At 36.6% G+C, this 27,648-nt stretch overlaps 7 protein-coding genes across 19 annotated transcripts; 4 read left to right on the forward strand and 3 right to left on the reverse strand.

Annotated features, from left to right (window-relative positions):
- The first annotated feature begins 2,015 nt into the window (after positions 1 to 2,015).
- On the forward strand, positions 2,016 to 5,941 carry AT1G18610 (Galactose oxidase/kelch repeat superfamily protein). 2 transcript variants are annotated; one of them, NM_101719.7, is made up of 11 exons: positions 2,016 to 2,368; positions 2,691 to 2,840; positions 2,934 to 3,101; positions 3,316 to 3,468; positions 3,564 to 3,716; positions 3,971 to 4,135; positions 4,238 to 4,378; positions 4,489 to 4,675; positions 4,758 to 5,004; positions 5,115 to 5,254; positions 5,376 to 5,941. In NM_101719.7, the coding sequence occupies exons 1-10, from the start codon at positions 2,188 to 2,190 to the stop codon at positions 5,238 to 5,240; spliced, it is 1,671 nt and encodes a 556-aa protein (NP_173296.3). In that variant the 5' UTR covers positions 2,016 to 2,187; the 3' UTR covers positions 5,241 to 5,254; positions 5,376 to 5,941. The 2 variants fall into 2 exon arrangements, with proteins under 2 accessions (NP_173296.3, NP_001321087.1); NM_001332350.1 differs by having other exon boundaries at positions 5,115 to 5,941.
- Positions 5,942 to 6,063: 122 nt separating this feature from the next.
- TRM3 (LONGIFOLIA protein) lies at positions 6,064 to 10,978 on the forward strand. 5 transcript variants are annotated; one of them, NM_001084089.1, is made up of 6 exons: positions 6,442 to 6,625; positions 6,967 to 7,099; positions 7,179 to 7,263; positions 7,669 to 9,518; positions 9,646 to 9,769; positions 9,852 to 10,860. In NM_001084089.1, exons 1-6 carry the CDS (start codon positions 6,600 to 6,602, stop codon positions 10,676 to 10,678), a joined length of 3,045 nt encoding a protein of 1,014 aa, NP_001077558.1. In that variant the 5' UTR covers positions 6,442 to 6,599; the 3' UTR covers positions 10,679 to 10,860. The 5 variants fall into 5 exon arrangements, with proteins under 5 accessions (NP_001322624.1, NP_173297.1, NP_001322622.1 ...); NM_001332352.1 differs by having other exon boundaries at positions 6,064 to 6,468; positions 6,750 to 7,263; positions 9,852 to 10,978; NM_101720.8 differs by having other exon boundaries at positions 6,064 to 6,468; positions 6,967 to 7,263; positions 9,852 to 10,978.
- Positions 10,979 to 11,017: 39 nt separating this feature from the next.
- GR-RBP6 (glycine-rich RNA-binding protein 6) lies at positions 11,018 to 12,868 on the forward strand. Its single transcript, NM_101721.4, has 5 exons — positions 11,018 to 11,228; positions 11,623 to 11,758; positions 11,882 to 11,950; positions 12,034 to 12,140; positions 12,525 to 12,868. Exons 2-5 carry the CDS (start codon positions 11,635 to 11,637, stop codon positions 12,690 to 12,692), a joined length of 468 nt encoding a protein of 155 aa, NP_173298.1. The 5' UTR covers positions 11,018 to 11,228; positions 11,623 to 11,634; the 3' UTR covers positions 12,693 to 12,868.
- PSP (3-phosphoserine phosphatase) lies at positions 12,578 to 15,102 on the reverse strand. 2 transcript variants are annotated; one of them, NM_202129.3, is made up of 8 exons: positions 14,968 to 15,102; positions 14,432 to 14,665; positions 14,111 to 14,243; positions 13,911 to 14,018; positions 13,550 to 13,643; positions 13,281 to 13,430; positions 13,142 to 13,195; positions 12,578 to 13,058 (listed from the first exon to the last, which is right to left on the reverse strand). In NM_202129.3, exons 2-8 carry the CDS (start codon positions 14,652 to 14,654, stop codon positions 12,933 to 12,935), a joined length of 888 nt encoding a protein of 295 aa, NP_973858.1. In that variant the 5' UTR covers positions 14,655 to 14,665; positions 14,968 to 15,102; the 3' UTR covers positions 12,578 to 12,932. The 2 variants fall into 2 exon arrangements, with proteins under 2 accessions (NP_973858.1, NP_001320464.1); NM_001332354.1 differs by having other exon boundaries at positions 12,588 to 13,058; positions 13,142 to 13,430; positions 14,968 to 15,099.
- Positions 15,103 to 15,246: 144 nt separating this feature from the next.
- PDCB3 (plasmodesmata callose-binding protein 3) lies at positions 15,247 to 17,597 on the reverse strand. Of its 2 annotated transcripts, NM_101723.4 has the most exons (4): positions 16,771 to 17,597; positions 16,188 to 16,427; positions 15,835 to 15,868; positions 15,247 to 15,673 (listed from the first exon to the last, which is right to left on the reverse strand). In NM_101723.4, the coding sequence occupies exons 1-4, from the start codon at positions 16,820 to 16,822 to the stop codon at positions 15,445 to 15,447; spliced, it is 555 nt and encodes a 184-aa protein (NP_564059.1). In that variant the 5' UTR covers positions 16,823 to 17,597; the 3' UTR covers positions 15,247 to 15,444. The 2 variants fall into 2 exon arrangements, with proteins under 2 accessions (NP_564059.1, NP_001321300.1); NM_001332355.1 differs by having other exon boundaries at positions 15,247 to 15,868.
- AT1G18660 (zinc finger (C3HC4-type RING finger) family protein) lies at positions 17,265 to 22,307 on the forward strand. 4 transcript variants are annotated; one of them, NM_001332356.1, is made up of 19 exons: positions 17,265 to 17,439; positions 17,555 to 17,712; positions 17,807 to 17,910; positions 18,053 to 18,154; positions 18,507 to 18,589; positions 18,768 to 18,852; positions 18,937 to 19,023; positions 19,138 to 19,199; positions 19,292 to 19,482; positions 19,569 to 19,629; positions 19,738 to 19,915; positions 20,248 to 20,286; positions 20,380 to 20,441; positions 20,545 to 20,581; positions 20,742 to 20,791; positions 21,054 to 21,120; positions 21,202 to 21,280; positions 21,602 to 21,681; positions 21,755 to 22,289. In NM_001332356.1, the coding sequence occupies exons 3-19, from the start codon at positions 17,842 to 17,844 to the stop codon at positions 21,896 to 21,898; spliced, it is 1,476 nt and encodes a 491-aa protein (NP_001319035.1). In that variant the 5' UTR covers positions 17,265 to 17,439; positions 17,555 to 17,712; positions 17,807 to 17,841; the 3' UTR covers positions 21,899 to 22,289. The 4 variants fall into 4 exon arrangements, with proteins under 4 accessions (NP_001319035.1, NP_564060.1, NP_849687.1 ...); NM_101724.3 differs by having other exon boundaries at positions 17,384 to 17,712; positions 21,755 to 21,823; positions 21,915 to 22,307; NM_179357.2 differs by lacking the exon at positions 17,265 to 17,439 and having other exon boundaries at positions 17,493 to 17,712; positions 17,791 to 17,910; positions 21,755 to 21,823; positions 21,915 to 22,294.
- An 810-nt stretch (positions 22,308 to 23,117) lies between these two features.
- IBS1 (Protein kinase superfamily protein) lies at positions 23,118 to 27,502 on the reverse strand. 3 transcript variants are annotated; one of them, NM_101725.3, is made up of 9 exons: positions 26,698 to 27,502; positions 26,323 to 26,607; positions 25,903 to 26,223; positions 25,535 to 25,768; positions 25,311 to 25,408; positions 25,034 to 25,124; positions 24,382 to 24,921; positions 23,763 to 23,895; positions 23,118 to 23,670 (listed from the first exon to the last, which is right to left on the reverse strand). In NM_101725.3, the coding sequence occupies exons 1-9, from the start codon at positions 27,103 to 27,105 to the stop codon at positions 23,651 to 23,653; spliced, it is 2,130 nt and encodes a 709-aa protein (NP_173302.2). In that variant the 5' UTR covers positions 27,106 to 27,502; the 3' UTR covers positions 23,118 to 23,650. The 3 variants fall into 3 exon arrangements, with proteins under 3 accessions (NP_173302.2, NP_001321210.1, NP_001321211.1); NM_001332357.1 differs by having other exon boundaries at positions 23,763 to 24,921; NM_001332358.1 differs by having other exon boundaries at positions 23,194 to 23,895; positions 26,698 to 27,321.
- Between the last annotated feature and the right edge of the window lie 146 nt (positions 27,503 to 27,648).

Below are 27,648 nucleotides of genomic sequence, written 5' to 3' on the forward strand. Positions count from 1 at the left end.
CATTGTAAATAAATTCCAACTCCAAGATTTATTTCATAAAATGGCTGCAAAAATGTATATGTAGATTAGTGAAAAAGTATAGATTTGTTTAGTGCTCTGAGCACTGTGCTTATAACAAAAAAATATTTATATATGTTTCGCGGTTATGGTTTATTATCTACTCTGAACCTAATTATCTTTATAGAGTACATTTTAAGTAGATTTTTTTATGGTTTATTATTAATTTTTTTGTTTCATCTCTTATGCTTTATTTTCTAAAACATGATTCAGTTTCAATCACGTTAAATCATATATATGAAAGTTGACCAACTCTCTCCATATGATTGACACATCATCACTATCATCACTTTAGCATTTGCTAATTGTCCACTGAATAATTAATGTAAACTCTTCAACTTATAATTTATAGATTAATGATGTATTTATTATTTAATTTTATATATTTAATTGTACTAATATTAAATTTATTTGTTATTACATGTTTTTCAATAAAATTATTTGATTGGTTTTCTCATACTTAAAGATTTTTTCTGTAATCTTAACTCAAATTATGAGTGTATAGTAGTTATAGATTAGTTAATAGTTTGAATAATTTGCATATTGTTAATGACACATCATCACACAACAAAGTGACATATGTCATTCGATGTTTTTTAAATTAATAAAACTAATAAAATTAAATAAACAAATTAAATATATTATCAATCCTACTCTTAATTGATTTCTCCAAAATAAAAATAAAAAATAAAATTATGTAAACAAATTAAGTACTACTTTCATTATACTCTTTTTATTTATTAATTTTTTTTATCATCAATAATCATAACTAATTTTTTATTGTGTTGTACTTGTTTGCTACCTAACCTCTTATTTGTTTAGTAATTTAATTTTGAGTCTTTGATAACATTGACATTCAAATTTTTTCAAATAATAAACCTTCAAAATATTAGACCTACCAAATAATGTAATACACGATCATTTCTCTTATAGTGATATATACAATGACAAAAGATCTAAAAGTATTGACTTTAATGATACTTTAATTTTTGAATTCTTTTTATTCTTTTCATATGAATATTTTTGAAATCTTGTTCAGTTTATATCAATTCTATATATTTAATCATGAGCCTATAACAATATTGTTGGAGTATTATATCTGGAGAATAAATAAAACTATAAATAGTTTATTTATAATCAAGTTGAACAATTTTCAAATCATCCAAGACACAATCATTTCTCTAATATTGTTATATGCAATGACAAAAGATCCAAAAGTGTTGACTTCAATGACATCAATTTTTGCTATATTTTTATTTTTTTGTACGAATACTCTTAAGATCTTTTTCAGTTGATATCAATCCAAACTTTAATTATGAATCTATCACAATATTTTTGAAGTATACAAGGAATTGATTTATTTATAATCAAGTTAGAAAAATTTTAAACTACAAAAATAACATTGTTACACAGAATTGCATCAAAATATCATTATTGTTTTTATATGTATTTATGAAGTAAAAAAATATTAAAATCTTATAAATAATCAGCTTTATACACAAAAATATATAAATTAATATTTCAAGTAACAAATGAATCTAACCATAAAAATTGTAACTTCAAATTATGCATCTAATTTTATTAACAATACAAAAATAAACAAATAGTAAATATAAATTAACATAAAGAACAATCAAGTTCTAAATAAAGTAACGAAGGAGAGTTGCGGAACCGCTAGCAGCACTTGCCAACACTTTAACAATTTTCAAAATAAACCCACGCGTAACATGAGTACTCATCTAGTTATTAAAAAAACACAAACGAAAATCCTTGTAACGTAAATCCTTAAGCCTCGGGACCCATTTCACTATTTTAAGAGACTTATAAACAACCAGTAAATACTCGACACGTCATAAAAGTGCCACGTAATAAAGTAAAGTTTTTTTTTTTGTTTTTCTCTTCACCAGGTTTTTCAATTTTTTTTGTTTGTTCTCTTCTTTAATTTATTTTTCCGGTAACCGAATAAAAAACCTAAGCAAAAGAAATGAAGCAGCTTTATCATCTGTAATCGCCCATAAGATATAATTTGGATTTCTGATTTTCTTTCTTCCTCATTCCTCCTCCTCCTCCAAAAAAGAACCCATTTCATTTTCCCGCACTTTCTCACCCCAAACGATTCTCGCCCGGAAAATGAGGTGGGAAAGGGTCCGACAACTACAGCAACAAGTGGGTCTCGGTGAGTCTTCTTCCGGGCCCGGTAAGAGGTGGGGTCACACTTGTAACGCCATTAAAGGAGGTAGCTTTCTCTATGTTTTCGGTGGCTATGGCAGAGATAATTGCCAAACCAATCAAGTCCATGTTTTCGACGCTGGTTAGTTCTCTCTTTCCACATCGTCTCTGTTCTCAAAAAATGGCGGATTTGGGTTGATTCCCATTTCGGATTTCGATTCTAGACAATCATCTAAGTTTCCTACCTTTGTTCATCCATATTGCATGTCTGCTTTAGGATAAGAAATTACACTCTGATTTGTTTTTTGTTTGTCAGATTTTGGTATGAGAAACATCCCCATTTCTCTATATCCAATTTTGTATTTAAAGCTTTTTCCTTTAATGATTTTGGTTTGACTCTTTTGAGGAAGCTTTTGGTCCGTTGTGGTTTACTTGCTCTCTCACTGTGGTGATCCTTGTTGCAGCAAAGCAGATATGGACTCAGCCAATGATCAATGGCACACCTCCTCCTCCCAGGGACAGTCACAGCTGTACAACAGTCGGCGACAATCTTTTTGTGTTTGGTGGTACTGATGGAGTTAACCCTCTTAAGGATTTGTATATTCTAGATACTTGTAAGCTTTCTCTTTGTATATTTCAAGTTTTGAGTTCTCCCTATATGAAGAAGTCATTCCCACTTTGTTTGATTTTTTTTTGTGTGGTTATAGCTTCACATACTTGGAAATGTCCGAGTGTTAGGGGAGAGGGACCTGAGGCAAGAGAAGGTCATAGCGCCACACTGGTTGGTAAAAGGCTGTTTGTCTTTGGTGGCTGTGGGAAATCTTCTGGTATTAATGAAGAAATCTATTACAATGACGTTTACATATTTAATACAGGTAATGGTTGGTTACTCATGGCTCTCTTCAAATTGGCATGTGAATCTTTTCCATATTATCATCTTTTATTCATTGATAAGGGACCTTAGATAGATTCTAACTTAAAAACAAGTTGAAACCATATCCTTTCTTGCGTTAATGTTGAGTCTTTAAAATACTTTTGTACTAAATTTTCGAGGATGCAAGTAAGTTAATCGGCTTTATGCTTGTGTAGAAACTTTTGTGTGGAAACGGGCTGTTACAATTGGGAATCCTCCATCTGCGCGGGATAGCCATTCTTGCTCATCGTGGAAGAACAAACTTGTTGTTATAGGTGGCGAAGATGGACATGACTACTATCTGTCCGATGTTCATATCCTTGATACAGGTGAAAAAGCATCTTGAATTCATGTTCTTTTAACCTTTACGAGTGTTTGTCTTTTATCTGAAAGTTAATGTACGTTATTTTTTTTTGACTTTCAGATACACTTATATGGAAAGAGTTGAATACTTCAGGGCAGTTGTTGACACCTCGAGCTGGTCATGTTACTGTTTCACTTGGGAGGAACTTTTTTGTTTTTGGAGGGTTTACGGATGCTCAGAATCTTTACGATGATCTCTATGTGCTTGATGTCGGTATGTAACTGAATCATCATTTAATAGCCATATATAATACTTATGACTTATGTGGTAGATAGGCTTTGGTCCTAATTTCTTGTCCAAACAAAATCTGCTTGGTTAAAGGTTTTAAGATGAACCATTGTATCCAATTTCCATGAGAAGGAAACCTGTAAAAGGCTTTCTAAAGTGTATTAGTGTCATAATATTGGTTTCTTTGTAATTACGCATATTCTCATTGTTTTTTGTTTTGTTGTTGTTTGTACCTGTAGATACGTGTATATGGTCCAAGGTTCTCACCATGGGAGAAGGACCATCTGCTAGGTTCTCTTCTGCAGGGGCTTGTCTAGATCCTCACAAAGCTGGTTTTCTTGTCATTGTTGGTGGCTGCAATAAGAATCTCGAGGCGTTGGATGACATGTTCTACTTACAGACAGGTTGCGGCAAATCCCCTTTAATTCACCTATTGCCTATCTGATTCATAGGGACATCTGGACAGGGATTTTCTCACTCTAATCATTTTTGTTTCCGGTTAATAGGTCTTGGATACGATGCAAGATTTGATCAAAATGTAGGGATGTTGTCTCTAAAGAAGCAATTGAAGATAAAATGCCAAGAACAAAGTCATGCAAGTTCCTTGTACGATAAATCACTTGTCAGAATCAATATGGATCATCAAGGTGTGTTTAGGCAGACTCTGCGCTAGTCAATATTAGATTGAAACATACAAAGGTAGCATTTTTTCTGTAGCAGAAACTCACTAGTTTGTATATGCTTGATTTTATTGTAGGAAGAGGAAATTTTGGTTTGAACACTTGCCAATTTAATGAAGGAAAGATGATGTTTCAAGCCCGGATAACCGAGAGTTACCCGGTTGGTTACACTATGGAAACAATGATAGATGGAAAAGTGCTTCGTGGTGTTTTGTTTTCAAACAAGCGCAGCTCTATTCTGCCGGCAGATCAAAGCTTTAGTAGGTGAGTGGTTAAATTAATCTTCCTCTTTCCGGGGTTTTCAGTTGTGTGCATCGTTTTGTGAACAAGTGTATTTGTTGTATAGAAAGAGGCCAGCTATGTCGAACGGGGATCAGGACAATAGATCAAAGATATCAAGAACTTTGATCAAGGATCAAGCTAATGCTGTAGAATCCAAAGATTCTCAATTAAACGGTATGGAGGCTGGTATTGATACCATCAGCAACCCTCTGGGTGTTAACATAACCACAGTGGCAGTGGCACCACACGAAACAGAAACCTCTGTTGTTACTTCTGATGCCAAGAACCAAGATGCAAGTCAACTCGATATGGTGCGTTTTTAAAATCATATATCCTCAAGAACCTGTCTTTAGTCATTTCGTTTCTGAAAATGCCGATTATGCAATTTCTTGACCCTAAAATACTGAAAATCTTTGTGCAGGGCACTGTGAATACAGTGAATACAGCTCCATCATCAGTTCCTCAGGTTGATGAAGCGTCTTTAGAATCTAGAAATGCGATTACGATAGATGATAGGGCTAACAAGACCGGACTTGGAGAGTCATAGCTACAAAAACAAAGGTGGGCTAACGTCTTTAAAGTCCTTATGATCGAATCTTTAGGCTACACAAAAACAGAAGAAGCCATTGCATCTAAAACTAGTTGGGTCTAACTCTGTTCGTTTTGAGCATTTGATTTACAGATGAGAGATTCTCCGCTATGAACAGAGGAACAACAGCATGAACAACATCATTTCTTTTCCTGTACATTAGTCTGGAGATAGGGTGGGTTTTATTTAGAATCTAAGTTAGATTATCGTGGTCACTGGTGAGGATGATGAGAAGCTAGCTCTGAGTTAGGTTTTTTCTTTTCCTTCTTTTCTTATTCTCTGCAATTTTCTCCTTTTTTCGGGTTTAATTCAACTTCCAAGCAATGTTATGCTTCCTCCCTCATAGTTTTTATTTTTTTGCACAATGAACTAGCTTAAATGTCAGATAAAAATGGTTTATTCTAGAATGTGGAGTGATTCTTCTAAACTGGTTTTACCCTTTATCATGTTATGGTTTTCAATTTCAACTCTAGCCTTGTTTACTCTTTCTAGAGCTAGATTAGAATTTGGTCGATCATTCAGTAGGAAACATAAATTTTGGAGATAACGTAGAAGAAAAGTCAAACTAGTCCTAGTTGGCAATCCAACTACTAAAGGCTAAAGCATGTAGTTCCATATCCAACTAATTTCGTTGTTGATTAGCATAGCATGTGATTCTATCAACCTGTTTACATGAAAACAAAATTTCTAAATTTCATGTAACAACTACTTCGTTTTTCTTCTTTTTGCTCATGTAAAAACATAGAGAAGAAAACTTATTTTCATTTATTTTGATGGCCTCCTTTATTTCCCATTATATTTAATAGTGCTTGCAATGTATTTTAGAAAAAATGGGAAGAAATAAAAAGAAGGATAATTTGGAGAAAATCTAAACTAGAAGACAGAAGTCACATGCAGAGGGAGACATCTAAAGAAGTAATCACATCCTACTTCCTTCCCACATGGATTCATGATTTGAGAGAATGCGTCTGTATCTCCAATTCTCATGAACGATCTCTCTCATTTCTATTTTTATTATCCATATTACTTACTAAAGATAATCTAAAATCTTGGAGCTTTTAAGTCTTTAAGAGTGAGGAATTGGAACAAACAAACAATATTTACAAACCAACAAGTTCCTCCTTCTTATGTGGCTGTCTTTTTGTTTTGTTCTCTGAGCAGAACCAGGAGGAAACATTTTGCAGAGGTTCTTTATTCTTCTTCTTCTTTGCTTGGCGCTTTCTTTCTTTCCCTAAGGTTTTGAATGTACATTCTCTGATCAGTGATCTTCTTCTGGGAGATTAAGTTTTCAGACAAAAGAGCTTTTGTTCTGTAATAATGGAGCTTGTCTTATTCCTTTTGGGGTTAGTGGGGATTTGAGAATCTAGGTGTTGAAAATAGGGTTTAATAGATTCATATGTTTCTGCTAGCCTAGACTCTACCCAATTTACCACGTATAAGAAAAAAGCGAATTTTTCATTATGATAGGGATTTAAGCTATGTAATTTAGCTGGAGAGCAATGGGAAATGGCGTTCACATTGAGCTTTGTCAGGGCAAATTTTATTGGAATGTGAATTGATAAAAGCTGGAAACTTTTGGAATTATATGAAATATGGAAAGTGGCGTCGTTCTCGTTATTAGTTGGTTCCATGGTGGTTGCTATTGATAGAGATATAACGAAAGCTTACGTTTTTCCCAAATTAGGATTTACTGGAAGCACAATAAAGAAGAGTTAAGACACTGTCACTACAGAGAGAAGAGTTCAAATTCTCTCCTTTTTGTTACCAGTAGCAAGTTCCGGCGCCGGAGATTCGCCGGAGAACCCTCCTGGTTTCAGGTGAACTTCTAGCTATTTTTCACCATTCATGGCTGCAAAGCTTCTTCATACATTGGCAGATGAAAACTCGGATCTGCAGAAGAAAATTGGATGTATGAATGGGATTTTCCAAATCTTTGATCGACACCATATTCTCACAAGCCGGCGTAAAAGTCTTACTTTAGGTAATCATAATCCAATAACACTTAAGTAATAAATAATGCTTAATGCTCTAGATCGTGTCTCTTAGTCGTTGACTTGTACATGGCTATATGGGTTACAACGTTCTTAATATGTATGTCTTTTACAATCTTTCTTCTTCTTTAGCTCGGTTTCTTCATGAACTATAAAGGTCTTGTCTGATTCTTCTGTGGTGACTAGAAAGGTTTGTCCTTTCTTGGCTGAATCTTATCTGATTTGTGAAATGTCTGTTAGTTTTGTTAAATTGATTTTGAGTTTTATGTTGCTTTTTTTCTTGGTAGCTTTTGACTTCTCTTAACCTTAAGACTATTGAAGTTTCAAGAATCTGTAATGTTTAGGGGGTTTATTGGCAAAGATAATTTTGTTGATGTTTTTTTTTTTTTTTGCAGGTAATGCACATGTCAATAGTATCAACTTTGAAAGAGACTCTGTTGATGCAATTTGTCAGCAAAGATCAGCATTTCAGTGTCAGGACTCAAACCTTGTTAGCAGTAATGGATTGAGCGAGAAACTAACGAGGCTATCAACCGAATGTTCGAGGGTTTCTTTCTCATCATCGTGTTCATCATCTTCCCCGTTGTCTTCCGAGGTCAACAGAGAAGTTCAGCCTGAGATTTCTGCGGATGACCGAGTCATTTTTCCAGAATCTCCTACAAGTGATCCAGTGATGAGCCAAGGAACTGGTGCTCGTGTGGGACTTGACCTTAGAGATGTTGTTAGAGATTCTATGTATAGAGAAGCTAGAGGGCTTTCTGATGTATGTAGGCAAAACAGAAGAGAGGATTCTCCAAGACCCTATGGTTTGAAGCAATCCAGGCCTGTTGATTTCAATGAATCCTGCAGAGCTCTAGCCAAACTTAGAAAAACATCTCATCACTATTACAATGAGGTTGACATGAAAGATACATCCCGTTACTATGTTGATTCTCGCGGAAAGTCGAAATCCGGGAAGAAGCTGAAAGAGTTGCCTAGGCTTTCGTTGGACAGTAGAGACCACGTTGATCTCAAATCAGGTAATAAACTTTCTGAAAGTTTCAGTAGAAGCTCTAGCATGAACAAAGTTTCAGGTAGCCCGAAACGGCCTCCTAGTGTTGTTGCCAAGCTAATGGGCTTGGAAACATTACCGGGTTCTCCTTTGAGCAGAGACAGATTCAACATGTTTGATGATAACAGTGATCCATTCGCAAGATCATTGAGGGAAAATAGCCTGAACCGTTCTCTTCGGTTCTCTCCTAGCTCGCCCAGAAGCTTAGGAAAGGACCCTGCTGCTTCTTCTTCTTCTCCAAGATGGAGAAGCTCTGAGTTTGTTATGAAACCCTTATCAAGTTTGAGATATCCCATTGAACCAGCTCCTTGGAAGCAAACCGAGAGAAACCGGTTTTCTCAAAAGCAAGCCTGCAGGTCTGTGAAATCTCTGTCACAGTCGATGGAGGGAAAATTGAAAGATCTTGAGGTTAAACATTCGGGAAAGGATCTCAGAGCTCTTAAAGATATATTAGAGGCAATGCAATCAAAAGGTCTCTTTGATACTCGAAAGCAACAACAATGCTCAAACTTGGAAGCTCAAAGAGATTACGAACTGGCAGATTCTGCAACTTCTAAGCATGATTCAATAGACCTGAGAAACCCGGTGATTCCATCCAATATGAGAGGTCCAATTGTGATAATGAAACCTGCCAGACTTGTTGAAAAATCTGGTATCCCTTCATCATCTCTGATTCCCATTCACAGTCTATCCGGTCTTAATAAGACCTGCAGAGAAGAACCTGTAAATGTTAGAAGAAGTTCAACAAGTAGAAAGGCAGTAAAAGATCGTAGTCCTGGAAACCAAAGAGCTGAACCATGTATCAGTTCTGACAAGAAATCTAGCAGCAGAAACGTGATGTCTTCTCAGGTTTACAAAGAAAGCACTTCAAAGAATTCAGGGCCTGCAAGTTCAAAGTTGCAGCAGATGAAGCCTGAGCATGACAAGCGTTCTCGACCACCAGCCTCTCCATCTGATTCAAGCAAATTAAGAAAACAAATAAGCCGACAACCCGTGGAATCTACTACTTCTCCTGGTGGGAGGCGTAGTAGACCCAGGGATCAGAGGAGCTTGCAGCAAAATGATGGCCAACTTAGCCAAATGAGCAATAAATCTAGGACTAAAATAGAAGCCACCTTGAGTATCGAAAATGGTGGAAAGAGCCCATCTGTTATAGAGGCAGCCAAAGCTGTAGTCTCTAACTTAATACAGAATGTGAGTTGCTCTTTTCTCATGCTACTGCTAAAATTTTTGGTACTTTAAAAAAGTTTCAACTGCTAATTCTCTACACATTTGTTTCTTAACTGCTAATTCTCTACACATTTGTTTTTTTTTTACTCAGAAGTCCAGTCCAACGTTTAGTGAAGATGGATCATCAGAACATCCAAGTCCAGTTTCTGTTCTCAATGCAGAAATCTACCGAGAGATCGAACCATCTCCTGTGAAAATCCAAGCTAGTGAAGGCAGTAAGACTTCTCTTTAAGAGTCTATATACATCTTTATTGGAAAAATGCAAATTGTTTTATGTTTTCAATCATCTTGTAACAGGTGTTAATGGCTCTATTAACTCGGGTGTTGAACATTGCGAGGAGGACCAGTGGAATCCAGCTTATAGCTTCTCAAAGACAACAACAAGCTTTTCGCCAGAGATGAACCGAAAGAAGCTTCAGAATGTTGAGCATTTGGTTCAAAAGCTAAAAAGACTAAACTCTAGCCATGACGAAACCAGTCAAGATTACATTGCATCTTTATGCGAGAACAGTGATCCTGACACCGATCACAGATACATTTCCGAGATTCTTTTAGCCTCGGGTCTTCTCCTCAGAGATCTTGGCTCAGGATTAACAACTTTTCAACTGCACCCTTCAGGCCACCCAATTAATCCGGAGCTGTTCCTTGTGATTGAGCAAACTAAAGGATGCAGCAGTAGCAGCAATGAAAAGATCAACCGCAAACTTGTGTTCGATGCTGTTAATGAAATGCTCGGGAAGAAGCTAGCTTTTGTTGAGAGCTATGTAGATCCATGGATGAAGCAAGCTAAAGCGAGAAAGAAGGTCTTAAGTGCACAAAATCTGTTGAAGGAACTATGTTCAGAGATAGAGATACTACAAAAGCAAGCCAAGAAGAGATCAGAAAACTTGTTGTTGTTGGAGGAAGAAGAAGAAGAAGAAGAAGATTTCTTGAAATGTATATTGGATGAAGATATGGCAATCCAATCTGAGAAATGGACAGACTTTGATGATGCAATCCCTGGTTTAGTGCTTGACATGGAGAGGCTTCTCTTCAAAGATCTGGTGAAAGAGATTGTGCACGGTGAGATTGATCGGCTGCAAGGAAACTCAAGGAGACAGAAAACGGTTTTGGCTGACGAGTAGATATTGATTTATACAATAAGTCGTTTTTGGATTCTCTGTATTCTAAAGCGGTATATATATAATACAAGTCAATGTTCATGACAACATTCTCTTTTTCCTATCCCAGAGGCCAGAACATTGTGTTAATTATTAAGACAACAAAAAAGTGAAAACACCGTCCAACATCAGAAGCTAACACTTCTCTGTATTTGTAAGTTTGACTTCTTATGAATCTCATCTAGTTCGGAAATGGTAGAGATTCTTCATTTTAGGGATTACTCAATTTAAGAAGAAGAGAGTAAAAGGAAATTTTAGGGGTTTAACAAAAAAAAAAAAAAAAACTAAACCTTTGGGGAAGAAAAAAAAAAGCTACTTACAACTTCGTCGCCGATCAGCTGAATCAACGGTCAAGATCAACTCAAAACATTAATAAACGGACTAGATTGTATCTTCACGAATCGGACTCGTTTACATAAAGTCAGGGTTTTTGCACTATTGGGCGAGAATTGAAAGACGTTGGGGGGTTTCTCACTACCCAGAAATTATCATCATCCACAGAGAAACCCAAAAGGTGTGTAAAATCAATTGCTTTCACGTTTGAATTTCTCTAATTCCGGGTTCGATCGTATTTGCTGAAAGTTTCATTTGCTAGATCTTTCTCTGTCTAGTTGCTTCATTTCCCTCAATTCATTGTCTATGCGTCTCTTACCCAACTCAATAATTTGATTTGGATCCGACATGTGTTTTGTTTCTACTGTTCTGAGTGATGCTAATAGATGGATTCTTCAGGAACTGGATTAGTGGAGTTAAAGTTTTAAGCTTTTGACTCGATTCTTATAGATATTGCTTTGTTGATTCTATCCGGAAAACGTAAATGTCTGAAACAGATCTACTCATAAGATTTCACCTTGTGATCACCAATCTATCAACATTCTTTGATTGTTTCTTCTTGAAAATGTGCTTAGAGATTGAAGAAGATGCATTACATGGGTTTGTTTAGTAGAGCTGGAAACATATTTAGGCAGCCTAGAGCGTTGCAGGCCTCAAACGCTATGTTACAGGGCAATCTTTCATTAACTCCATCCAAAATCTTTGTTGGAGGTGAGACTCTAAATCTTTTGTTTTGTCTTCATTCTTCAGAGAGAGAGAGTTTTCTCTTTTGAGTGTTTGATTGTCTTAACTCTTAAGGGTCTCATTCTGTTATATGGTGCTTTTTTTTTCCAGGTCTCTCACCATCTACTGATGTGGAGCTCTTGAAAGAAGCTTTTGGCAGTTTTGGAAAAATTGTTGATGGTAGCTATCGTTTTTACAGCTGTCTCATTTCTCCATTGGTTTTTCTTCTCATTGCTGACTAAAATTTACTTTGTTCTTCACAGCGGTAGTGGTTTTGGACCGTGAAAGTGGTTTATCAAGGGGCTTTGGTTTCGTAACATATGATTCGATCGAAGTTGCTAATAACGCAATGCAAGCTATGCAAAATAAGGTGATGCCAATTTTCCGGCTTATTTTGGTTGCTAATTATCATGAGTCTAATTACTTTCTCACTTTACTTTCTTTCCATATCCTTAAAATCTTCTTACTTTGTGACATAAGTTTGTTTCTAGTACACTAGTTTGTATATTAGCAATTTATCATATAGCTTGTAATGCTACTCCTGTCTCTCTCGTTTGATAAGTAACTCTTTTAGTAAAGAATCATACTGTGAAATTAGACCATTCTTTTCATTGCTTTGTTTATCTCATTTTCTTTAGACAGAAAGAGAGATGTTTTGGTACTACGTTGCTGCTTCAGAAACCAATGGGATTGTTCTTTCTTTCTTTGCTTGATTATGTCAATCCGCCATTTATAGAGTTTCCTGCTTAAATAGGAGCTTGATGGGCGAATAATTGGAGTGCATCCAGCTGATTCAGGAGGTGGTGGGGGTGGTGGTGGTTTTGCAAGAAGGGGAGGTTATGGTGGTGGTCGTGGGGGATATGCTCGTGGTGGATTTGGTCGCGGTGGATTTGGTGGTGGTGGCTATGGCTTTGTTCGTTAACTGGACATCCAGATATGTCTACCGCCAAGATTGATTAGTCTGTGGTTTAATTTTCTCTTCACAAAGACCACTATTTTGTTATAACAACGCTCTTATGCTTGAACAAACATATCAAGCGGCTAAAGTTGGCAAAAACATTTGTTGATTCAATTGGTATTTGATACAAATTCATAAAAGGGTACAAATTTGGAGATATGAATAATGAGTTTAGCTAAACGAGAATAATCACTATAGAGGCTTTTAGTCCAATGAGTTTATGAGAGATTCAAACTTAAAGATAAGCCAGTCTGCATTTGCTGCAACGGCTTCACGAAGCTGAACTCCAGCGTAGCATATGAACAAATCTGCGCCACCAGGTTTACGTGCCTGCAAGTATATTACCTTAGTTACTCAAGACAGTATTTGAGAGTTCATTGTAATCTGCAAATTCTCGGTTGATAATAGCTTACTTCGAGATCAGTAGCACCATCTCCAATCATGGCCATAGTCTTGTAGAGACGACCCTGGAAAGAACCAAGTTTCATTGGTACAAAGTGTTGTACTTAAGAAGAGATATGGGAGCTTGCAAATTAATAAAGTTCCGTGAACCTTTCGTATTTGTTGCACTGCCTTGGCTTTGCCTCCACTTCTTGACGTAGGTTCGTTCTCATCAAATCCCAGAAACTCGCCGGAGTTTCCAAATAGAAGATTGTTGGCAAAGATATTCTCCCGAGGGATGCCAAGAATCGATGCTACAGGCTACAGTGAAAAGAAATTGAATCATAACCTTATCACCATGATTGTAGTATTCTACACAAGAATTGATGCAGCTGGTCTTAGTAAAGAACATGAAGAAACTAGGGAGAGAGATAGAGTACATTGATCATCTGTCGAAAACCTCCAGATATCAAATAGACATCAATGTTATTGGCTCTGAGTTTCTTGACCAACTCTTCAATGCCAGGAGATAGCCTAAACAAACCAAAGAAACACACTATAATAACAAACTTGAGAAAGTAATCTGGACATATCTTAAGCAGGAATCAAGCCAGCTAGATGTCTATTGGTCAAAGTCTAATTCAAGACAAGAACATGGGCCAATGGAACACTTACAAGTAAAATCTATCTTTATAAGTGAAACGATTTATTTAGCAGAGTGAATCATGGGAAGGTAGCTCGCATCATACCAAAAGATCAAAATCACAACACATGCAAAGTAACTGTAACCAAAATCAATACCTTGGGGGTCTCTTGTCGAGATATTCCTCTACTTTTGAAAGAGAAGGCTTGAATAAAGAAAGTCTTGCAGCTAGAGCTTCTTCAAATGGAACAGATCCACCCATAGCTCTAAGAACAGCAATACTCGATAAGTTAACATAAAAAGGCAGTAAAAATCATCAGAGCTTTAGCATATATATGCGTTGAGATGGACCAAAAACCTGGCAGTCCATTCAGCAACAGCCTTTCCAGCTCCACAAAACTCAGCAAGTTCATCAATACCTTCATCCACACAAACCGTGCTGTCCACATCGAAACATACCGCTTCAACACTTCTCCAAAGATCAAGAATTTCTAGCAATTCAGAAAACCAACAACCAAAAGTAGAAAGAAACTCAGCAATCTATAAACAATTCAAAAGCTTAAAACAGTTTGTAATTTAACTCTTAGAACTCTTCCTTCATACCTCCTAGTACCAAGCAGCTCAGGTTATTCCCTAAAATCTAAATTCAACAGATTCTGAAGTAATTAGAATTAGTTACCTTTAGAAGGAACAATGTTGCCTTCATGCCCCAAAGTCGACAACTCGTGAGGCTGCACAGAAGCAGTCACTGGACGAAGCAATTTGGGATGGTTCATAATGGAGACAAGACCTCTACAAGGATATCTCCTTAACTCAAGGCAAGAAAAATTAGCAAAAAGTGAAGAGAGCTTTCTACAGGGGACCTGAACTGGCACAACCCTTGAAGTAGTTAATGCTTCCATTAAACTTGGAGCTACAAGAAAACAAGAGTGCCCAATAAGTCTGACGTTCATTTTGAGAGAACCTTGGAGATGAACAAATCAAAGTTAAGTTTACAAACACACAAATTTGGTCGAATGAGCTTATAGAACATGACCTTCTACCTCACATACATCAAATTTCATACAACAATTGGGGACGTGAAAGAGATTAAATGTAATGTTGTGATTTTGTAACAGTCAATTGTGAAAAGAAGGAATCCACGTGATCTATATCATCAAAACCCGAACGAAAGCAGAGATTTTACGATGTAAGATTGGGATCAGAGATCAGTACCGCGAGAAAGCAGATCAGATGAGAACAATTGCCAACCGGAAATCGCCGGCGGTCGTCTTCGGCTGCTGCTTGGAGGATCCGATCAATTAAAAAAAAAGCCACTGAGAAGAGTGTTTGTTGGTTGGTGAAGTCAAATGACAATTTTACCCTTTATTAGTTATATACATTAACCCGTCAAAATGACATTTTTATCCTTTGTGTTTTGTTTTGATTGGTTGTGTTTGGGGTCAATTCAGACAATCAGAAATTCAGATTTGATTATCTCCGGTCATAACAATTCCGGTGAAGGTAACGTAACCTTAAATAAATATATTTCCGTCTCCTTACTTGAAATCAAAATGTACAATTTTTATCAGAGGCAAGTGGGGAACAGCTGGAAAAACAGACAAAGATGGAACAAAAAAATGTCTCTATCTCCATAGATTCCATCATTACATTAGATTGAGACCCACACACACTACTCACATGATCACTTAGTTAGCTAAACAAGTAAAAGGGTAGGAAGAGAGTGAACAAGACTATGAATCCAAATCTTGGGCTTTGGAGTTTGAATCCAAAGGATGGATCTGTGTAATCCGGGTTAATACCAGACGGTATTCCCAAACCTCCTCCTGTTGATGGTGTGATTGTGTAGGGTCTTGTATTAGTTGTTGTAGGGACTCTTGTCGAAGGTGTTGTCGTCACTGGAGTCGTTGTCCCACTTCCACTGCATTAAATGGTAAATAACAACAAACATACAAACACATCTCTCAGATTGTATCAATCAGCTTAAACAAAGATCTAGAGTGCAAAGATCCTCAAGACCAAAGCCAATTCTTGTTTGCAAAACAACAAATAAGAAGTGAAGAAAGAAAGAAGGGTGTGTACCTGGCACTTGCAGGGAAAGGACAAGTAGTGTAGCCTATATCATAAGACCACAATGGTACAAGAGACAACAGTTACTAATAAAAATGATATGTTCTACAATCTAGTTTCAAATCTGTGTAGAGAATCTTGAGTTGTGATACTATATAATAAGATAATGGATACTTTATTTATCATATCATTCACATTGAAACATGTGAAGTTTAGATTAATATAAACTAGCCTTTCTGATTTGCTTTCAAGTTGGGTTCCATTTTTCAACTACTGCTTTTAACTTTACCTAGTTAAGTTACCAAATATGAACAAATTGTTTTTGCACTAATTCTAATGTAGTGAGGTTGGTAGGAGAGACTCACTGGGATCAGAGGCTGAGAAGGTGGCTGTGCCAGCAAAGTCACAAGTGCCCAGAGACTGACCTTTCTTCTGAAAGAAGCTGTTGACGGCGTAGGAGCAGTGAGACTTGACGGTGTTAGGGTTAAAGCAAGGCCCGGTCTGGTGAATGGGTCCACAATCAGCTCCTGCACCACATGCGTAGTCCAATGTCTTCTGCAGCATTGCCTCGCTTAACCCTTCTTTGCATACACACCATGTCCCACCTAAAGACACACATAAACACTTCAATGAGCATTCTTCAAATCTCATTCACTGATAATGTGTGAAATGGAACACCTTAATGTTTAATTCAAGAGGGGACAAGATTGTTGAACTCCACAGTCAAAAAGGAAATATGAAAAGAAGGTATGGGTAAAAGCAAAAATGGCCCTTCTTTGTGGAAAATTTCATTAAAAACTATGAAAGCTAAGAAGTTTGTGACTATGTTGTTCTGTTGTAAAACAGAGTGGGTGAACAAAGAAAAGAAGAATCGTTTTGCCATAGAAGAAAAGAAGAGGATCTATATGAGACAGAGAAGGATTTGAAAAGAGACGAAGATATACTTACTTGAGTGACCAGCCATGGCCAACAAAATCATCACAAGAACAAAAACTGCCATGGTCGCTGTACCAGAACGAAGCACTTTGGGATGGAGCCAGTTGCAGGGAGAGAGAAAAAGAGAAGGATAATGGAGGAGATTGAGAGAAGGTTTTGAAGGTAACAAGAGGTGTGAATAAAGAGAGAGAAAGAGAGTCACTGCGTTGAAGACAGTGAAAAAGAAATTCTTTTTATTTGCTTAGATCCTGCGGACCAATGATGTCTTTATTACTAGTTATTCTAGTCTCTCTACTACCGTATTTAAGAATTCTTACAAACAATGTTCTTGATTATAGTTTTCCATTACTAGCTGGTCTCGAATTGTTTCCAAATTCTTTTTTTTTTTGTTGGATTTTTAATTTCTGCAGGATTTTGGTTTTGATCATATAATAAGATCTCCCATGGATGCATGCAGATCTTTTCAAAGCTTTTCATCTTAGTTTATTTTTTTTTGGTTTAGAAATAGAACAAGTTAAGTTAAGTTAAGTTAAGTTGTTAAGTTGTTATTATTAAAAGTAGAATTATTTTTTTTTAATTTAGCCAAAAACTAAACTGAAAAGTACATATGAATATTTGCTTACTTTTTTTCTATTAGAAAAATTGAAGTAAATATATAAACAAAAGTGAAAATGCCACCTGGTAAGTAAGATTAAGAATATACATTTTACTAAAAATTAAGAAGTTGTTAAATGTAAAATAAATATAGCGAAGAATTCTGGTGAGCTGAATTTGTGTGTTCCGACCGAAAAATCAGGAAGAAGAAGAAGAAGATTGACAAACAAAAAGGATTCACCTTTAGTGACTGAGTGAGAGAAAGAGATTGAAGGAAAAAAAAAAAAAAGGGTGAAGCTTTGGAGAGAGGATAACCACGTAGAGGATTCTAATCCGTGGTTGCAAACGAAGGACCCAGAAGTGAACACGATACTCTCCCTCCCTTCCCTTGTTCAATTTCTTTCTTTGTTCTCATCATTAAATTTCTTTGACCCAAAGTTTCAATCTTTTTCAGTTTCTGGAATCTCTTGCTTCGATCGAATCACTCTCATGTCTAACGAAGACTCTCTTCCGCCTTTCACTTTGTTTGGTTTGGATGATGTCGAAAATTACGGTCTGGTGAGTTCTCTTTGGATTTACTTCGTTTTGATTTGAAGAGTAGCAATGCATGTTCTAGTTTCCGATTGTTGATTTAGATTTTCGTTAGGGTGATTTATTTGTCTCAGTTATCTAAATTCTCTTCCTTGCTTGATATTTCCAGGTCACTGAAGCAGACAATTCGTTACCTTTAGATATACACAATCAGGTTTTTCAACTTGTGGAGAAGGGAAACCAATCATTCAAAGAGTCTCGCTTTGAAGAGGTGAGAGAGCTCTTTTCAGATCATTCTTTGCCTTGTTTCTTTCTTTAGGGATTCCCTGAGATGTATGTGTAGGGAGAAAATTAGGTTCTTACAAAACATGATGATGATAAATAGTCTTAGGTCCTTCAATAAAACTGATTTGGGCTCTCTCTTGTAGTTTACTTGTGGACTAGTTTTTTGGTTGCATTAGTCATATGAAACATGTTTAATTCTGGCTTTGAAACTGCTTATCAACCTGTTTTAGTAGAATATTCTGCAAATTCGTGCTAGTTTAAAGCTTTGATGCTGAAACCCAAATGATATGGAGAAATCTCTTGTTCTTGCTAATAACATAGCTTCATTTTTTTCCCAGGCTATTAGCAGTTATTCAAAGGCCAATTCTATTAAACCTCTTGACCCTATTGTTCTTGGCAATAGAAGTGCTGCTTATATAAGGTATGGTTTCACAAAACCGATGCCATCCTTTTTACTTCCAATGGAGTTGTCATGTTGTTTTGATATAAGATTACATTGGATTGTGTAGCTAGTTTTGCCTTTGTACTCTCTGTATAAGTATTAAACCGTGTTGACATATTCTAATTTCTCTCCATCTCCATCCTTTTTTTGATTATAGATTTGGCCAATATCTGAAGCAGAGATCTGCATCAATTTCTGAATATAAACCTCTGAATGGTTTTGATATGTCGATGCTTGGTGAAGTATGTATTCTACTTACTTAAACTGTTACTAGCAGTTGCAAACTTCATCGACTCATATCCTGGAAAACTTGATATTTCCTGCAGCTTGCTCTTAAGGATGCTGATAAGCTAATGAGTCTTCAGAGCAGTTTAGTGAAGTCATATATTACAAAGGCTTGTGCCCTCATGTTGGTATGTGCTGAGTTATCCTTCTGTCTCTAGATTCTTTGTTTTAAGTCAAGGTACTATCAAGAGTTTCTCTGTCTACTTCATGTCACATGTGTCAATATTTTTAATATTCTGCAGCTAGAAAGATATGAGGTAGCCCGTGACACTATCCTCTCAGGTCTACAGATTGATCCCTTTAGGTACATTTATGTGTACTGTTCTTTTGTTATGTATTGATGCCTAACTGAATGTGTCGTTTTTAAGTTTGGGGTTTCTTTCTGATCGCATGAAGCGGTCCTCTACGATCCAATCTTCAGGAATTGGAGAAAGTGATGCCTAATTCGATGCGTAAAACCCATGGAATGGCTGAGCGGTCTGATGATTTTGATTGCACTGTTTGCCTGAAATTGCTGTACGAACCTGCTACAACTCCATGTGGGCATACATTCTGCCGATCATGCCTCTTTCAGTCAATGGATCGCGGTGGGTTTATATGGTTGATTGTTGTTTACTCCTGGAAAATTATTCTTTTACTATTGTGTTGTTTATTAATGCTTTGTGGAATATAGGCAACAAATGTCCACTATGTCGAACTGTCATTTTTATGACTCCAAGAACATGCGCTGTCAGGTAAATTATATTTCACTCTCTCTAGTTTCCTTGTAGCTCCATGCTATTATATATGTAATTGTAGCTAATGTTTAAAATTCTTCTACTAAAGCAACTTTGTGTTGGCAGTGTGACACTGAATAACATCATAGAGAAAAACTTTCCAGAGGAGTATGCTGAAAGGAAATCAGAGCAAGACACTCTGGTCCACCTAGGCAATGAAAGTATGCCCCTTTTCGTCATGGATGTGATAATCCCCTGTCAGAAGTTGTCTCTTCATATATTTGAACCACGATATCGACTAATGGTGAGTTCTTTCAAAATTTTTCGGTTATGTACATTTAAGAACTTAAGTAGCCTACTCTTTGCAGAGATTGAATACTCGTTTATTGTAAAATTTGTTTATCTCAATTTCACAAAATTCTTAAATGATCTTAGACTGTACAAGTTGTTGTAAAACTCTTTATAAAGACACGGAGACTCAATTTAGGAAGAAAAAAACCCAAGAAAGTGCAGTGAGGAAAAGAGAAAGTGGTCTCTAAATGAGCACTAATAGATGGAACTTTTATGACCACTTTATCCACAGCAGTAGTACTGTTTGCGCTCAGTACATTAATTAATGTGTGTTGACTGAAACAGGTGAGAAGAATAATGGAAGGAAATCATCGGATGGGAATGGTGGGTATTGTGTCCTTTTTCTTCTTTCTTTCTTCATTATACATTCGTAAAAGGTTCCTAACTAGTAAGGTTTGCCCGTTCCAATGTTCATAGGTAGCTCTTGATTCGGCGACAGGTTCTCCAGTGGATGTTGCTTGCGAAGTTGAAATCACAGAGTCTGTTACTTATTTCTTTCTGATTATATTTGTTGTTCTTCAGTTGATGATTTTAAATTACATTAACTCACACAAAGTCTGCTGATGTTTTGGAACTACACAGGTGTGATCCACTCCCGGATGGACGTTTTGTCCTGGAGGTGAATATCATGTTCACTACTTTATCTTAAATCCATATTACTTGGATCTATTTGTCTAAATCTCTGATACCGTGACATAGTCAACCTATAGAGTTCATATTTTTGGGGTACTTTTCAAGTGTAAGTTGTCAAATGATTAACTTAGTATATGCTTCTGCAGCTGGAAAGCCATAGAAGGTGCCGCATTGTAAAAGCTTGGGATCAAGATGGGTAAGCTTTGTCATTTTGATTACTTGATATTATTCACATGTCTTTTTAAACAATCTCTCTGTTTTCGTGTCAGATGTGATTGATATACATTATACCAAATTACATTTTTCCTTTATTTTTCAACATGTGTGAAGATCAAATATTTAATTTTGGGTCTTCTTGTAAACACGATTGTCTGACTTTGTTTCATATACGTTACTCCATTTCAGCATATTCAGACACAAAAACGCTTAGCTTCTTATTACCATTTTTTTCTTTTCAGATATCGTGTTGCAGAGGTTGAATGGGTGAAAGATATACCACCACAAAGCGAGCAAGGGAAAGCAGATGTACGATTTTTCTCTGCTGTTACTAAAGTGATTTTATTTCCTTTCTCTTATTTTCATATCTTTCTTTGTGACTTCTTAAAGCTGCGGGAACTGACGACCAGCGCAGCATCATTTGCTCGGTCATGGCTAGATAGAGCAAAGGAAGCAGCTAGACAAGGAGGTAAGCAACTATTCATTAGCTGAGAAAGAGAATTGAATTACTCATGACTTCTGGTATTTCCATCCAAGCTATAGCAATTGAAACAATTCATTAGATCATTAGTTAAGTGCTGTTTCTTTTCCTGGCCATGATCTTTGAATCAACTATTGTCTTTATGGTTGTTTTAGAGCAAAGAATTGAGTATATGCACGGCAGTTAGACCATACTCTAATAGTTACCAGCTAATGTTTTATGATCATAATTGATTGATAGTTGTGGCACTTGTATACTCATGTTATTTTAGACATGATCGAGTAATTCCCTTTTTCTTTGTTTTTACAGACAGAAGAAGACTTGAAATACTTCTAAATGTTGAATCTATGATACCAACGCCTCAAGATCCCGAGCGCTTCAGTTTCTGGGTAAAACACACAACTATTGGCATATTTCCACTTGTGTTAAATTATTGCTCAATGAGTTTATTTTTGGCGCCAGCTTGCTACACTGACAGATAGGAGACCTTCAGAAAGATTGGAACTACTTCGGCTTCAGGATACTGGAGAGGTACTTGATTATCGGCTAGTACAGATTGCTCGACAAATCTCATTGTTTCACCAGTCCCTTTCTTTTGATTGTTGAAACTTTGTTGTTGCAGAGAATAAAGCGCGGGTTGATATATCTCCGATCAGTAGAAAGAGGATGCAGAATGCAATGAACTGGCAGCATGATGGCATTGTATTGCCGGTTAAACTACAGAGATAAACTTGGGACCTGTTCATAAGAAGGTTGACAAAACATTTATTCATGATTAAAGGAATACATAAGATAGAGATCCTTGTAGGATCGCTGTCATCCTTTGTCGGATCCATTGTTGTAGATTTTGTTTGCGACTGTATTTTATTTAATTACCATATTCTTCATTATGCAACTGTAGCAAGAAGAAACAAAAAAAACAAAACAAAAATATGTAAGATTCTTGACAAGATAATATCCCTTTTCGGACACAGTTAGTTAATTTTGGCACTGTTTTATCAAATCTGGAAGCTTAGAGGAAGAGATAGGGCTGAGCACAAGTACTCGTTACTCGTCTTATACTCGCTACTTGACTCGTACTCGCCTTGAAAAAACAAGTACTCGTTGTTAACAAGGCAAGTAACAAGTAATATAATTTAGATACTTGCAAGTACAAGTCAAGTAACAAGTAATGAAAAAAAAACTAATACTTGACTCGTTTGACTCGTTACTTGTCATTATTTTACCATTTTATATACATATATTGTATTGTTTTAGTGTTAGACACATTTTAAAACTATATTAGAAGTAAAGTAAATTTTAAATAAGTAAAAAATATGATAAATAAAATAATAAGTAATTTTAAGTAACTCGAAAGTGTTACTTGCAAGTAATTTCTCAAATACTTGTAAATAACTTGTAAGTAATTCGCAAGTAGCAAGTAATAACTCGCAAATACTTGTAAATAACTCGCAAGTAGCAAGTAATAACTCGTAAGTACGTGTAAGTAACTCACAAGTAGCAAGTAACAGGACCAGGCAAGTAACTCGCAAGGCAATCATATTTTAGCAAGTACTTGAAATTGCAAGTACTCGTTTTCAACAAGCCAAGTACAAGTACTTATTTTGATTACTCGTACAAGGCAAGTCGAGTAACAAGTATCCCTAAAATAGCAAGTACTCGCCTTGTGCCCACCCCTAGGAAGAGATGGCTGAAATTCTCAAAAACCAAACTGCCAAAAAGGGTACAAAATTCAAGTTTCTCTTTGTTTGTACACTATTACATTGAGATTTGATAAGATTTAGAGATTCTCAGATTCTGATCAGTAGACATATGGTGAGTGCACGGATTATATAACTTGAACATAATGTGTCACATCCTGATGATATAATGAAACAAGATGATAACAACAAACGTCATAATCCAACATCACTCCCATACACCATCGTCACGAGACATCATTAAATACCAGTGACCACCACACATCACAAAACGAGATGGTGTCCCAACTTTGGATTATAATCAATAATTTCTGTATAACAAATATCCAGATCTTTTATTTATACTACAATTGAATATTTTATAGATATGCTTATGCCTATACATGAAAAATCAGAAAACTGCGCTGTAATTGTCATATTCTCAAAATTTTGATTTATTAGAGAAGATTATATTATAAATTGACATTAACAGAAAATAATAATGCTTCATGGCTTTCTCCATATTTGCTTCACCATCACAGTTTCTGTCTGAAGATCTTGTTAACGTTGTCTTTCTCAAACCATCAAAATGCATATAGTCTTTTGAGTTCTAGGAGCTCTCTTCTAGATCCACTTGGGGAGCTTGTTTCATGACACAGAAAGGTTTATGCAGAGTCATTCATTTCCCTTGTTTCTTACCTGCAATTCACGAAGCCATACAATTGTTGCTCATCACAGTTAATCATAAAACATTCTCTTTTTCTTGTTAGTTATTAGCATCATGGTTTTACCTTTCTGGAACCACGATTTTCTAACTAACTGGCGAATTTGGCGTTCATGGCGTTCCAAAAGCTCATCAACTCCATAAGATTTAGACAACAAGGGCCCTGAGAATTCGATTTTCTCATCATTGTCTTCGTAACCCTGTCAAGATCTTAACTCATTAGCCTCATTGAGTATGTTTTTCAAAATATCCTCTAAGATTTTAACTCAATCATGCATTTTCTACGTTTTCCCCTCAAGTAACAAAGTGGGAAAAAACATAAAGCAACAAAGCTACACTCAGTCATATAGCAATCAGGATCTCTTTCTACTGATTTTTATGATGTCAGTGTCACACATCAATATGAAGCTTTGAAATTCATATCTTACTCCTTTATAAGGGGTACATGTGATCCCAAAACCGCTGCCATTAGCAAGACAGCTTAACATAACTAGCATATCACAAATTTCAAGAAATCATAACTTCAGATTTATATAAGTTAAGATTTGCATAAGAAAGGTAAAGCTAGGTTCTTAATTTCTCTCAGTAGAGATGTGCAAAACTAAGTATACTTGGTCTCTAGTATCTCAACTGGAATTTCTATAATAAGCTGAAAAAAGGGTTGCTTCTATAATCTACAAACGTACCAAATGACCCAGCTTTGCTGCCTTTTCTTCTCGCTGATAAAGTTCCAATGACAGTTCCTGTGAATGATACTCGTCAGAACCACCAAAAGAATCTGGTCGTTCAAGTTGCCTCCACTTCTTTAGCATTGAAAGTTTCAACATCTCATACGCCTCACGGTCTTGAGAATCCGTTCTTTCCCCATGTTTTTCTTCCTTTTCTTTCTCATTGTTTTTAGAGTCAACGTCAGTATTCTCACTGAAAGCAGGAGAAGGTCCCAACAGGTTAGGAATATGACCTCTTGAAAGAGATCTATTATGTGATCTAACACATATATCATCTTTTCGTCGCTTTGCCCACGCAAAACCACTTGATACAGAGACTTGCAAAGGCCCTGAGAAAGGCACATCTCCTTGTGATGCGTTCTTCACATGAGAAGCTTCATCCTTTTCATGATTTGATGGCTTTTGCATTTTCTCAAATAAAGTGGAATCACTATCAATCGAATTATGAACTGAATGACCATTACGTTTCTGAAACTTCTGGGAGTGGTGCCGTACATCCTGCAAGTAGAGAAAGGAGAGGGTTTTTGTTATTTTTTTTGTTTTTTTTGGCGTAAGGAATTCCCTTCTGAGAGATGCAGATAGTAAATGCAGGGAATTCGTGTTGGTGTACCTCAGCTGGTGCCAGTTTAGCAAATGCAGGGGGCTTTCGTGTTGGCTTCCTCGATTCTGTACCACGTCTCCCATTCCCGCTGATTTTTTTCCTGGAATTCCACAATAACGTTGGAGGATAATGAATAAGTGCTTACAGGACAAGACACTTCAGAAATTAAGTCCAAAAAAATTATGGTGCTGAGATTAACCAAGTAACTCCCAAGGGTAAACTGTGTTTTCACTGTATGTTTCTTGTAAGATATAGTGACAATGATGGTAATGAATGAAATTCTGACCTTGTTGTGTCTTCTCGATGCTTTGCATCAATCTCCTTGCTAGGCGAGTATACAGGCAAACTTGAGGGATCACAAGCAAAAGGCTTTGAAGTAAAATACTGAAAAGAACAAAGGGAATGTTTTAAAAGATGTGGCAATACAACAAAATAACATCTTCCTGAAAATCAAAGTTCCAAATCTTCAAACAAGATGCTGTTATAATAGCTGAAGGATAAAATGGTTACCTGAGAAACAAGGGCAGTAGACGCAGTCCCACGTTTGTGGGGCTGTATAGAAAGAAGAGTTTCTATAAGATTGATGTCAGCATCGGATAAACCTTTCAACTTCAAGGTTTCTCGGAGACAACCATCATAATGTTGCTGTGGTTTGAAAAGCATTGCATGAGGAAGTTTGGACTTTTTCCAGTAATCTTCAGGTGGAGATCCACAAAGTTTGAATATCTTGTGCAACTGCTCGACCTGTAATATACATTCAAGAAACAGCACTCTTTGAGTTATATTTTTTCCCCAAGTAAAAACAGAGCAATATACAGGATCCAGAGGTATGAAGCTACATGTAACATATATTTACAAGACAACAGTTTGTGGGTTACCTCAGTTCTCCCTTGCAGAACCGGTTTTCCAATTAGAAGTTCAGCAAAAACACAGCCAACACTCCACAAATCAACAGATGCTCCATATTCCGTTGCCCCGAGCAAAAGTTCAGGTGGACGGTACCACAAAGTCACAACTCGACTTGTAAGAGGTTGCTTATTCCCAGAAGCATTGCAAAAATTAGCTAGCCCAAAATCAGCAACCTTCAATATTCCTTCATTATTCACCAAAAGATTTGAGCCCTTAATGTCCCGATGCATCACACCTCGTGCGTGACAGTGATCAAGTCCAGACAACAATTGTTTCATATAACACTTAATCTGCAAGTCCAGAGCAACATTCATTGTATTAGAAAAACCCGGACAAAATCTTGCATTACAAGAGTAAAGTCGTTTTTAATCACTAAAAATCAAAATGACCTGTGGAGTAGTGAAGTCGATATCAGGGCTAGAAAGAAGACCAGTGAGATCATGCTCCATATACTCGAACACGAGATGTATGCTGCAAGATAGCTTTGAAGTAACAATACCTTCTAGTTTGATAATGTTGGGATGATTGAGTTTCCTAAGTATCAAAATCTCTCTAGCCATGAACCTAACACTCTCTGGCTCAAAATTGTCAAATCTAACTTTCTTCAAAGCCACTATCCTCCCTGTTTCAGTCTCTCTTGCACGGAACACACTACTATAAGTCCCTTGTCCAATCTTCAAGGAAACAAAACCAAATCATTTTCAGAGACAACAACATTTCAAAAGTATTACATAATATACAAAGAGAGTATATAAAAAAGGAACCTTTTCGAGTTTTTCGAAAGCGTCGGATCGAAATGGAACCCAACCATGAATAGCTTCACCAGCGACGTTGCTAAGCCACGCAGGCCAACCAGCTGCGACCTGCTCAGCTTCAAGGTACTTGCTCAAATTACCGAGGCGGAAACTCACCGACTCACTCCTACAATTCGAACTCGCTCGACCAGACTCACTCAACTCACCGAAATCGCTACCCAACTCACTACCGCTCTTTTTACTACTACTCTTCTTCCCGCTCTTGCTCCACCACGACAAAAGCTTCGTCTCCGTCACCGGAGGAAGATCCTCAACCACAATTCTACCGGAACCAGAACAAACATTGTCCCTGAAAACACCAGAGTGATCGATCGCTGGCGTTACAGAAACAGTCTGCTTCGAGTTGACACAACCCATTCCCAGAATTTCGCTCCTCCGCGTCAACAACACATGTGTACCGGAACTATCTCTTAAACCGGCGCCGGTTATTGTGATTCGGATCTCCGGTGAATGATGAAACTATTGCTGTTGCGGTTTTCGTTAGATATATACAGAGAGAAAAGTTTAGAGAATGTTGTTTTTTTCTTTTAGAGTTTTTGATTTCTGCGTGAATTGCGGAAGACGAAATCAAAAATTAAACAGAGATAGATCAAAAGTAAATGTCGTGTAATCAAAAATAGAAATGTTTAAGGCGAAATCTACGGCAAGATTTTTTGGATCGACAGTGAATAATGATGACTTGATTGATCACTCTCTTTTACTTTCTGTGTTAAGTATTTCTACAGCTTTTTTTCTTTGTATAGTTCAATTTGATATAGTAGTGTTTTTTTTCTAATTAAGTGAGTAACATTGTTGAGAAAATCGAAATTAATAGGATTAAAAAATTATGCAATGGAACGAGAGTTTGACTAGCGGCGACCAGTGTGAGAGTGAGCTAATACGGCCAAAAACGGTGGTGGG

This window comes from Arabidopsis thaliana (assembly GCF_000001735.4).
Source record: "Arabidopsis thaliana chromosome 1 sequence".
In the NCBI taxonomy this organism is placed as follows: Eukaryota; Viridiplantae; Streptophyta; class Magnoliopsida; order Brassicales; family Brassicaceae; genus Arabidopsis; species Arabidopsis thaliana.